At 36.2% G+C, this 12,633-nt stretch overlaps 1 protein-coding gene across 6 annotated transcripts in view; it reads left to right on the top strand.

Annotated features, from left to right (window-relative positions):
• bcas3 (BCAS3 microtubule associated cell migration factor) overlaps positions 1 to 12,633 on the top strand; it is a 207,852-nt gene that overhangs the window by 6,415 nt on the left and 188,804 nt on the right. For all 6 annotated transcript variants that reach the window (XM_053506832.1, XM_053506834.1, XM_053506833.1 and 3 more), the window contains exons 3-6: positions 772 to 826; positions 3,469 to 3,544; positions 5,272 to 5,378; positions 9,686 to 9,767. In XM_053506832.1, the coding sequence (XP_053362807.1) occupies positions 772 to 826; positions 3,469 to 3,544; positions 5,272 to 5,378; positions 9,686 to 9,767 (320 nt within the window). The remainder of the gene's footprint in view (positions 1 to 771; positions 827 to 3,468; positions 3,545 to 5,271; positions 5,379 to 9,685; positions 9,768 to 12,633) is intronic.

Raw genomic sequence — 12,633 nt, forward strand, 5'->3', positions numbered from 1 at the left:
CAGCTCCAATGTCTCCTCACCTGCACACAGGGGCAGAGACCCAACCGACATGGTGTCTAAAAATAGAAATAACCGGTGCGAAAGAGCGTAAACAAACTTGTGATAGCCGGGCTAACGGGCTAGCGATGCTAATGAAAAGCCGGCTGGAAGCGGTGTGCTGCAAAACTATTAAAACTTATACGATATAAACTTATACGAAAACGATATAACACGCGTTTCGAGTGAATATATTATAAGGTAGTATGAAATACTTATCTGTTATATGTTTACTCTTCGTAAGGGGACGAAAAAGTAGAAAAATTGGTCAGTCTGGCGGAGCTCGCAGTACTTACTTCAGCAGTTGTCCATCAGACACGTCGCACTGAACAGACCTACTGGAGATATTATGTCATCACTACTCAGGGTTCAGATATGAGGAGCTTACCAACTTACCACAGATTGAAGCTACATGAAGCTATAGAAGATATATATGTTTGCATTTGCTTCGCAAAGCACAGTTTCCCGGGTAGTTGGAGCGCATTATTTGCCAAGTTTGGTTAAAACTGCCACAAAATCTGGTATTTATAAAATTGGGACATTTACAGAATACAAATTGAATCTGCTGATTCCCATCCCTGCTGGTACACCTGACTAGTATAGATCATCCTAACCGATCTAATACTGTATACACTAGCTCAACGATGAGTGACGATATCTAAAGGTGTTTTTGTATTTTTTATTTAACTGTTTGTAAAAATGGCCTTTTTATTATGTTATTTACTTCTGTTCCAGGGAGCAGTCTTACATGGAAAGTGTAGTGACGTTTTTGCAAGATGTGGTCCCTCAGGTTAGTTAATTTCCTCTTTTTTTTGTTCCTATTTAGTCTATAATCACACTGTCAACTTAGACAATGTTTTAAAATATCTATATTAATCTTTGTTCATTTTAATGGGTAGCTGGTATCAGTGCTTTAATGTTAATTAGTAAAACTATATTTATAAAATATATTTTTTGACATAAATATAAATAAATAAAATAAATATTTGACACTTTAATCTTTGATCTGACATTTTGATAAAGAAAACTGATAGCAGTGTTTACATGGACCCTAATGTTTCACTAATAGTAAGAGGAATTATAGCTAAGTACGAATAAAAATGCAGTATGTAACCACTTTATTTAGAACAGACCTGTTTCTGCCCAAGTAGAAGGACTTATTAATGAGAAGAATGAAACTGAAAGAGGGGGTGTAAACCGTTGATTGTCTTTTCAGTAGGTACATTTTAGCCATGTAAACGACTCTGATCGTTTCTATCAATAATTGCCTCCGGGTGTTTGACCCCATGGCAACAGATGTGAAGAGTTTACAGGAGGATTTTTTTTTCCATAACCCATCAGTGAACTCTTTGAGAACAATTCTCTCGCACCCATCTTTACTTCAGATTTGTTGAGCTTGTTTGCAAAGGAAGGGACACTGACTGGCTCGCATTTCACAAGCACTAACCACTTATACCACAGAAGACAGGATTTGTCTTAAAAAGATAACAAACCTAACCTCAAATGTTTGGGAAAAACTCTTCTTTGTTGGGTTTTCAGTAGATTGAAGGCTTCACAACAGGCAGAACTACATTGTGTGTAAACACATCTTTCAGCATACCTGATCTTCTGATCTGATCTTAGCAGAGTCCATGTAAACAGTTAAATCAGTATCTTTAATTTGTATTATTTCTATTATATTGAAGAAAATTTGTCAATGTAAACCACAAAAACTAATGAGACAATTGTTTTTATGGATCATGTCTAATCAAATATAGTTGTTTTGTAGAATGTAGATATACAGGTACAGTACTTGCAGTGTACTATAGCTATAATTTACCTGGAACTGTGAGTTTAATATTTACTATTAATTAGTAAAACTATGATATGATTTAAATAAAGATTAATTTATGCCTGTTAAATTCATGAAAGCAAAATATATTGCATAGTTTCTAAAGGCAAAGTTTTGTTGATGTCCAAAGTGTTCATTTCTCCTTCATGAATCAGGGTTGAAAATAGACATTGTTCAGTAGGGCTGGTTTTAAACATTTGAATGCTTGAGTATCCATTATTACATTAGTATTCAATGCTTTGTTTGGTACTCAGAAGCTCTGTTGTTGTTTTTCTGCTCAGCATGATGTAAGTGCACAAGGTAGACGATAAAATGATGACTTCTCCACCCCATATAGTGCACTGTTAAGTTCAGTTCTACAAGACAATTGTGATTCCCTCAGTCACAATAACTTGTGGAAAAGACAGTCACTGATCCAAATCATTTGATGTTGTATAGCTTTATAACTGCTTTACACAGATCAGCCATAACATCAAAACAACTGCCCGGCAAGGTGTATAACATTGCTTATCTTTTGACATTGACCTGTCAAAGAGTGGGATTTATTAGACTGACTGTCAGTTCACTTGCTGTCTAAGTTCAGCTGATGTGCTAGAAGCAGGAAAAATGAGCATAAGGACCCAGGAGACTTCAACAAGAACCACATTGTGATGGCTAAAAGCTGGATTAAAGAATCACCAAAGCAGCAGGTCTTCAGCAGGTGTTCCTAGTATGCAGTGGTTAGAACTAAAAGCATTGTTTAGGATGGGCAACCAGTGAACTGGTAACAGAGTCATGGGTGTCCAAAGCTCAATCATCTGCATGGAAAGCAAAGGCAAGACTGTTTGGGTCAGTCCCTTACAGGGGCTGCTGTGGCACAATTTCAGATTAAGATTCAGTTGTTTGTCACATGTACCTTACAGCAGAGCGAAATTATAAGGTTTTATTTGCATATCCCAGTTAACAAGCTAAGGTCATAGCGTAGGGTCAGCCGTGAACCAATGCACCTGGAGCAGATAGTGTTAAGAGCCTTGCAGTTGGAAGCCTGTTGGTTCTGGGGCTCGAATCCCTGACCTGCCAATCAGTAACCCATCGCCTTAATCGTTTGAGCTACCAGTGTCCCGTGTGTGAAAATTTATTTCTGGCTATAAATTTGCTAAAAAAGTTATTTCTGAATCTGTTGGAAGGGTGTCTGAACAGACATTGCGTCTCAGCTTGCTGAGTATTGATATTACCAGGACCATGAAGCAATGGAGAAGGTGTCCTTATTTGTGTGACTGGTGCGTGTGCCTCTCTTACCTTCCAATGTTTTGCTAAAAAGTCCTGGGTCCTGGCATTTATATTGATGTTTCTTTGACTATCAGGATTTAGGTAGCTGTAATATATTTTTGCTTTTAAACTACTACACTTTTAATGTCTGCCTTTCTGTAAATTATGTCCCACTTTTAGTTTTTTATACTTTGACTTTGTCTTTTGACACCATGGTCACCACCAAAAGCCATGTACAAGCAGAATGGAAAGTAGAAGGTTATTATTTTGAGAGAGTGAAAAATATACAGTATCTGCTCAATAAGTCTTCCTCTTTTGAAGTTTATACGTAATTCGGTTTTTCAATTTTCTAGGCCTACACAGGGACACCTCCGACAGATGAAAAAGAAAAGATTATGTGGGTTCGGTTTGAAAAAGCAGACGTCAATGGTAAGTTCCTGTTTTCTGTTGTTTTCACTTTTTGGGGCTTGTACAGACGAAATGCCTCACCTGGAGCTTTGGTGCTGTCAGGTTTTCTTTGCATCTCATTTCTTTTCACCTTATTATGTTAAGGTTCTGTGTGAGAGTACAGTATAAGACCTCAGAGATTGACTAAGGCTTTTACACCCTACCCGTTTCAGAAGCACTGAAGAAAAAAATATGTTGTTAATTTGGCCATTTATTTTTTTTTGTTTCTACTTATACAATTGTGCAACCCCCTTTTTAAATCTTAATTTTACTACATTTTAGAAGTAGTTACTCTGAGACTAATTAACCATTTACAGACAGTTCCTTCGTACATGATTGAAATCTTATTGAACACGATTACTATTTTATCTCTTCAGAACATCACAAAGTTGTATAAGACTCACTTGACAATGATTTATTTTTATCTATCAATAAACGAATTCGTATTCAGTAGGGGTGTTTAAAGAAGAACATCATTATTGGATTCAGTTGGTGTATTTTGATTATTTTCCATGCAACAAAGTACAATCTGTCCTACACGTCAATATTACGCCCTACTGTTTATTTATTTATATATTAAGGTCAGGTTTATTAAAGAAAAAAGTATTATTAATTAAGCACCAGCTGTTTGTCAAAGGAAAAGACTTGTTGGTCTTGCTTAAGTATAGACCTGCACACTGTTGGATATTTCTGCCTACCAACAAGGGGATAATAGAGTTGATGTAGAAGCAAGTTGTTTTATATATAATAAGTAATATCTATTAGTTTCAAAAAGTACAGTAAACATATTATTTTAAAACGCTATTCATTTATCAATGTCCCTTCAATCCTAACGATGCAACATATTATTAGTGTTCATGCGAGTCTGACTTGTTTGGCAAAGCCCGAGCTGTGTGTGTGCGCGCTGTGATGGTTCGTTTCTCCCTAAAGGGGACGAGTGCCAGCTCCACGTTCTCTCGTAGACGTTCATGCACGTGTGCCAGCAGTACTGTAATTTGACAGCAGCCTTGGAGCAGCTTTTTGTTTATAAAACGTCTCGCTCGCTTAAAGTAGACTATATACAGTAGTCCCATCAGAAAATGATTCTTGTTAAGCACATGGCTCATTTGTCTTGCATGCTTTCAATACACTAGAGTACCTTTATACATCAAAAAGACAAAGTGTGCGTACGGCAAGCCAGTGTATTATGTCAAGGGTTGTGTGCTTGTTTTATTGCATTAACTATGATTTTTCCATTATTTCATTAGTTTTATTTCAAAGCAAAAGTCAGGCTCCCGATCGATCAGCCAGGAATGCACTGCAACATTTCTGATGTGTAGAACAAGTTGCCTGAATCGTCTGTAAAAAGATTTTCTGTCGCTCGAATGCTTGAAAGCTTTCTTCATATTGTTACACGGAGTTACAAACCTACCCCATGCTAAGTTCACAATGCAAGAAAGAAATTGTATACGAGAAATTCTATTGAGCAGACTCTGTTCAGATCAGCACAGGCTTTTCAGTGTTGTTTTTTGCCAATCTGCCATTCACACCCTGTGGTGTAAGTTAAGGCTTCTCCTTACAAAAGGCTCAACACCACCATGGTGAAAACATGCCTTTGCGTGTCACTCATGCATACCTGCTCCTCCTGAGATGCTGCTCTTTGTGTGTGTGTGTGTGTGTGTGTGTGTGTGTGTGTGTGTGTGTGTGTGTGTGTGTGTGTGTGTGCCTAGATGTGGCGCGCTCGCCAGAGTTCCTGGAGCTGCATGGCAGCGGTGTGGACCCACCTCTGTGTTTGATGATTGGTTATGCAGACGGAATGCAAATCTGGAGTGTATCAGTAAGTACTTTAGTCTCTCCGCTGAAGCAAACTCATTGATCAGTGTTTGATTGCTACTTCTGTTTCTAACACATGCAAATCTTTAGTTCCATTGGATAAATAAATAAAGAGCTGTACAATAAATGAAGTATGTGGGGAGCAGACCGCCATTTCGTTTACGAAAATGATTATTTTTCTGTATGAATAATAATTTGATTATTAGAATTGAATGTATGAATGTAAATATATTTAATATGCCATGCCAGAGAATAGTGGCATAATTCCAAAATAACCTATACAAAAGACTATTTATTAATTATAATATGTAACTTTTATTATTTAATTATTAGTTAGTTATGAAGGTTGTTGTTGTTGTTGTTGCTGTTGGTAGTGATGCTCATTTAATTCTTGTAGGTATTGCAGGTGTAGTTGTGGTAGTTTTGTTCTCTTGTTATTAGTGTTCATCTTTTTATTCTTGTTAGTGTTGAATTTTATTAATGCTGCGCAATTAATTCACATAAAAATCGAAATCACGATATCAGCTTGTGCAATTATTTAATTGCAAAAAGCGCGCAAATAAATATTAATTTGCACATCATACAATTCATACAACAAAAAAGTTGGTCAATAATTAAAGCATCTGTTACTTTTAACCAGGACGAGCGTCAAACCGAAAACACAGAAAAAAAAGCATGGATAACAACATATTTAAACTGCCAGAAAGAGAAGGGAAAAGAGGCATTGACAAATCCATTCTAATAACTTGCATGTGTGTGTATGTCCTCTTAATGAGATTGTGTTGTGATTTGCTGCTAGACTAGATAAATACGTTTAAATGCAAAATGGTATTATCGCCGTTTATCCATCGCAGTAGTGTCAAAATAATCGCATCTTAAGTTTTAGATTCAATTGTGCAGCCATAATTTGTTGAAGTTATTATAGTTCTTGATCTTGGTTGCTGATTTTAGAAAGGTTTGTTGTCTTCTTTTTTTTGTTTTTCATTTCTTTTTATTATCATATTTTCTCTTTCTGTTGTCTTTTTCTTCTTTTTTTTTACTCTTGCTGTTGTTTAGTTTCTTTTTATTGATATTACCAGAATGAATAGAGTCATCAAATCATGGAATTAAGAAATCACATTTTCCTGACCTGGGAAAAGCCACGTAAAATAATATAAAACCCTAAGGTTTTTTGGAAATGTCAGGGGATTTTTGACAACCCTGATATTTTAGACTTCAATCATGACAATCACTCGAGCATTTTGTGTGTGTCATTTTAGTCCAGTTCAGTGCAGTTAATTTAGAGTGCTGGATGTGGTGGACATGCAGTGGACTACGATGTTTCTAGTGCTCTACGTGCACTTAATTGTAATTAAGTAAAAACTTCAGCATGGATGCTTCTTCTTCTTGCTTACATCTGCTTTCTTGTTGTTTTTCCTGTTCATTTTTTTATTACCCTTGCTGTTGATGTTGATCCTGATGTTGAAGTAATAGTGTTTTTGATCTCTGTTGTTGTTGTTTTTATTTAGGTTTATCTTCTTTTTCATCTTTTTCTTCATCCTCTTGCACTTATTGGTGATGTTATAGCTGTTTTGTTTTTGTTAATTTGCATTTTAAGCTGATTGTGCAGTTCCACACTGAAGCCACTTGATGTCAGTAGTGGCAAAGATAAAGCTTGCTGAGGAAAAGTTAACAAATCAAAGCAAAGCTTCCTTTTAAGAAAGCATGAGAACAAGGATGTATGTGGTATTCGACATTTACGTTAGCTAATCATCTTTATTTTCATGGGCATTAAACAAATATTTAATTATTTATAAGGTTTTAAGATTTTTTTTAGGTGGTTCAGATTCTTTTTCACAGGAGTAAGGATTAAATAGTGAAAGTGATTATAAGTTTTAAATTGTGCACACTATTCTGGCTGTATTATTTGCCTTTCAGTTCTTACTTGTATCTTCCAAAATAGTTGTTTTTCTCCATCATTTTAGTAGTCTGTTTTTGTCTAGGGTGGACTGGCTGCTGAAAGCTACCTGAAAGTTTCTGCTCATGAGTGACTTGTGAAGTGTTAGTGACAGTTGTTAAGTTGACACCCTCCATAATGGCGTTGAATGGAGGTGGAGGAACATGGATTGCAGATCTGCTACAGAGTGTGCTGTGTTTGTGTGTGTAACATTTCAAAGTTTGAGTGAATGGCTGTTGGAGTGCAGAGGTGTCGGGGGGGGGGGGTTGTTTGTGGATGTGTAGTGGAGATGTTTTCAATCATAGTACAGTTAAAGAAAAAAAAAATCTTTTCTACTTACCTGATGTCCAAATGTGAAGCTTTTTTTTTGGGGGGGGGGGGGGGGGGCATTCCGACATTTTTTTTCTTTCTATTTTAAGGTTATATATTGTTTATTATTATTATTTTTAATTTGATGATAACATTAAATTGTTAACATTTAAATAAGCTGCATCGAGTCTGTTTGTAATCCCTGAAAAATAAAGAGGCGTTCATGGTATTTACAGTATTTCTAAAACATTTATTGCAGGATAATGTATCACAATACAGATATTATATTATAAGAACATTTACTTTTAGCTATAATGCTAATCTAATTAATATGAAATTAAAGTTTTTTTCTGTTACTTTGTTATTCAGTACTCAAACTAGATTAACTGTCATTGCCAAGGATAATCATTTAAAATGTATATTTCCAGTCCAACTATTTCCAGTCACACTTTTTGCTTTATTCTTTGTGATCCTAAGGTGTGTGTGTGTTCATGTTGTGCACCAATCAAGACAACCTTAATTGCTCCTTGTCGTCTTGCACGGAACAACACCAAATAAAAATGTGAATTTGATTTCCCAACATGTAACATAAGATGTACAACTGTACTGTTGTATATGTTTTATTTATGGCTTAGTGTAAGTCATACTGGGTTATAAACCACACAGGATGTCTGTGTGAATACATCACTACCTAACTGGCAACAGTTTGAATTAGCAAATTATAGTATGTGAACATGTGTATGTAAAGAAATTAGTATTATTTTTGTGTGTGTGTCCTGTCAGTAGAACCAGTGCAAAAAAAAAAGCCTCAGACAACAAACATGGCTTAGACAATTGACTGCCATGATTGAGAGCCAACTGTGTAACTGTTTTGTAAGGAATAAAACAATATCACTTACATTATAGCGTTTACATACATATGATCCCTCACCATTCTCTCTTTTAACAAAAAGTAAATTGTCAAGTTAAAGGGAAACCATAGAGCTGTCCATCTTCAGGTGTTTCCTGTGAAGTGACAGCTCTAACAAAGCGCTGACACTGGAGATTCAAAATAATCGTTGATTTACAAAACACTTCACCATTTCATTGAGCGCATGCTTTTTTAAAACTAATTATGTGATTTTGGTAAAATGATGTCAAGTCATGAATTCCAGATGTAGATCTTCTTGATCGCTTGTGGAATTTTATCAATGCCCTTTCGTTTGAATGAAACAGGCATGTGTACAGGAACCAGAATCCATGTCGTATATTGCTGTCATAAAAAAGTGGTGTAATAGTGGTGTAGCTGTAAATAGACGCACACAGATAACGTGTAATGCACGGTCATACTAATGGAACGCTTGCAACCTGTTGCATTTTTTTGTTTTTTATTCCTTAATCCTGTTTTTTTCTGGGAAGGATTTTCTTATGCTGTGTTTTCTGTGCTTTCTTGTTGCTTTTTGAAATCACACCATATATTTAATGCCAGTTAATCTGCTGGGTCTTTTTAGAAAAAATTAAAACATGACTAATCTTTCTCTCTGCAGAAGCAACTAATTGTGCCAAAGAGCAATCATCCTCTGGTGGGATTGTCCGCCTAAAACACACAGATTATGTCCATTAATGTGATAATGCCCATTCTTTGTAATTCAACACACGCACGCACCTAGTTGCAGGGCTTTTGAAATCCACCTGCCCCAGACTCCCATCTGATTTCCCAAATCCATCCCAGGCTTTTTGTGGTTTGATTTGGTTAGGTGTGAGATGGCTAGGTTTTGGATCCTCATTGTATTGTGGCTCAAGAACAAAGCACTTCATAACCACAACAAAACCAAACAATGCATTTAATTTTCATGCAAAAGCTTTTATGTCAGTGAAAAGTATGGATGGATCTGTAGAAATGTATTAGTAAAAACATTTCTTTTGAACATTCTTTTTTAAAAATAAAATCATTCTTTCAATCACAAATATGTTGGACAAAAAAAACATCATTAACTTAAAATTATCTTAAAGGTTATAACAGTGCAGTTTTTATTCGGAGTCATTATGCATTATGTATTTGTTTGTATTTTGTTTTTTTCCCGCAGCTCACTGGAGAAGCTCAGGAGCTCTTCTCTGTGCGACACGGTCCAGTGAGAGCTGCTCGTATCCTTCCTGCCCCTTATATTAGTGAGTATTTTTCTTTTCATATCTCATTGTACTTTAATGGGATTCTGAACTGCAGAAGCATTAAGTATCTGAAAGCCCCAGTCCATCTTCAAGTGAGCATGTATTACCTGCTTCAAACTTTCATTGTCAGTTCAGTAATTATACAAAACAGGGGTGGACAAGAAGGAGCCTGAAATAAGCAGTTTTCTTAAAGTCGCTAGTAGGATACATTGGCCTTCCTTGAACAAAAACTATTTAAATGTAATGTGCCTTACAGCGGTGTGTGCCTTGATGCTGTAGCACATATTTCCAAATCTCGTATTTGCTGAGGTCAGTTTGCTAGGACATTTACTATAGTGGCAATTCATTAGCAATCACAAAAATTCCGTTTTATTTTTTTATTTTATTTAAAAATTTTTATACAAATCTGACTTAAAAATGCACTAAAAAGTGTCAACTTGCTAGCACAGCACGCAGCCACCTTGACGTCAACTAGAAATAAGATTTGAACCAGAGTTTAATAATCATTTTTTGTAATGCAAAGTTAAAACAATAGCTGAAATAGCACAAATGTTAGTTTGTTAGTTTGACAGTTTGTTTGTTGATTTTTATTTATTTATTTTCTTTCTGTCCAGGGTGCTAGAAGACACTAATAAGCCTAAACTTTTTCTTTAGTCTGTAGTGAGAGACTTTATAACTAGGTCTTCACACATTAATATGTTATGTTACATTAAGACTGGGCAAGTCCAATGGTAATGAATTAATGATTTGTTCATCCCAACAAAATCTACGTTGCGTGCCCTTTTGCACAATATTTTATCTTTTTTTCCCTTTTTCTCAGAAGGTCCTGTGGTTATTTAATTTTTTTTTCTTGACTTTTTAACTTGACTCGTAATGGCACAATTTATGAAGTCTTCCTTCATTCCGCCTTTTTGTTTTGTAATATGTTGAAATTAAAGACTACCCATTGCTCCTTAATTGCAGTGAGCTTGCCAGCACCCCGCTGTTTTCCCTTGCTAATATTAAAATCAGTCCTTTAAGCTCAGCATTGGCCTGCTGACAGAGGGTTAGCTGGGATTTTACCCGTGCTGAGACTGGGGGGGTGAGGATGGGGAGGGGGGGGATGTTGGTTGGTTGCAGGCTTCAGAGACTTTTCCTCTTCTTTCATCACAACTCTTGTATTGGCCTCTGCATGCTTTTGGTCAGTCCATTTGTTAGAGGAAGGAAATAGAACAGTCTGACAAAAGTACACACTCCATGCCTTGTTGAATTCCAGTGCACCTCATTTGGTAGGAAAATGTCTTTGTGGCAAGGATGAAAGTATCCACTTTGTTTTTTGCTTCCTTTTTCCCCGCTCTAATAATCAGGGTCCTTTCTAATTCGGAATCATTAGATAGTGTGTTCCTACTCTTCGTAAACAACAAGGTATGATTTGAGATACACGAAATCGCCCACACGGCATTTTAATGTGACATTTATGTCTAGATTTGTGTTCTGGTCTTTTGGCAGATCCCAACAATGCACAATGGTGACTTTCAATGCAAGCTGGACACGGATAAAAGCTAGTTTCAGTAATAAGAAGCAGCAGATAGCCAACACATAAGGAGAATGGTTCTGTGCAAAATAAAATGAATTGTTCTACTGGGGAAACTGATTGCAATCTGTATGCTGCAAACAGTGTTGTACTGTAATGGGCCTTAAAAAGAGTAATTGTTTCAACCGGGAGCCTGGGTGGGCGGATTTGGAAAGTCCTGAAAATAGGTGTCAATTTTAATAAGTCAAGGTCTGTCCCAGAATAAAGGAGGAAGTTCTGCTTTCTCAAAAGACACAAACCACAATTCTCTAATTTATTTTCCACAGTGTTTCTAACGGATGCTATATTTTGGGTACCGTTTAACCACAGAGGCAATAGCCAGACCTTAACAGGGAGCTTTAATCTGTAATGCATTAATGCCTTTGCAGCATGCAGGTTTTTTTTCCCCTTCTGTTTTACCTTTGCATGAAATTGTAAATCACGTAAATCCTGGCCTAGAAAATGATTTATTTTTATATTTAGTTGTTTGTGAATTTGAGACCAAAGTTTAATCTTGTCTAAATTGTCATATTCAGGCAGAAGGCTACAATTTGCTTTTTTTTTGTGTGTGTGTTTTCTAGTGCATTTTTATATTACAAGTGGATATCGTGACCTCTAACAATGATAGGAAAGTTTTCTTTTCTTTTTTTTTAAACTTCTTTACAGTGTTAGGGGTCTCAGAGCAGCACATTTTTACTCACACGCTATGCCACAGGGACTCTGCCTTCCTGCAGATGATTACTGTCATGGCACGGCTAAGTAAATTACAGCCTTGCGAAAGCTAACATCATCTTCAGTCTTGACGAGATTGGAAGTTTCACCCCTTTATTTAAAAACAGAAAAATTAGATAAATATGGGATCGGTAAACATAAAGCAACATGCCTGAAATATGCCTACCGGCTTCTCTTTTTTTTAAACCCTTGCTCCGATTTCTGTAAACTCCCAAAATTAAAACCAGTCAGACAAAAGCTTCTCCTAAAGCTTTGAAGTTTATTTTTCAACAGAGTCAGTGCAGAGAGACTTTTGTGTTAACACATTACACCAATTGGCGTTTCTGTTCTCAGTGCATGCTTCGTGTCTTGCATGCTGGTATTTTAATTTCATTTGATTTGCATAACTCTCACCGTGAGCCCTGGCTTTATTTAGTGGTCAGTCCGGCTAAATGTGTAGGCTGACAGGAAAGAAGTGCTTTCTTTCATTTATTTATTTATTTTTATTTCCTTGAAAAGCCATAATTTGATTACAGTGTATCTGTTGTAATGCAATCAACACACATCCTGTTGTGGTAGTTGCTTTTTATCATCATATGCAGT

Source organism: Clarias gariepinus, chromosome 11 (genome assembly GCF_024256425.1).
Source record: "Clarias gariepinus isolate MV-2021 ecotype Netherlands chromosome 11, CGAR_prim_01v2, whole genome shotgun sequence".
NCBI classification, from domain to species: Eukaryota; Metazoa; Chordata; class Actinopteri; order Siluriformes; family Clariidae; genus Clarias; species Clarias gariepinus.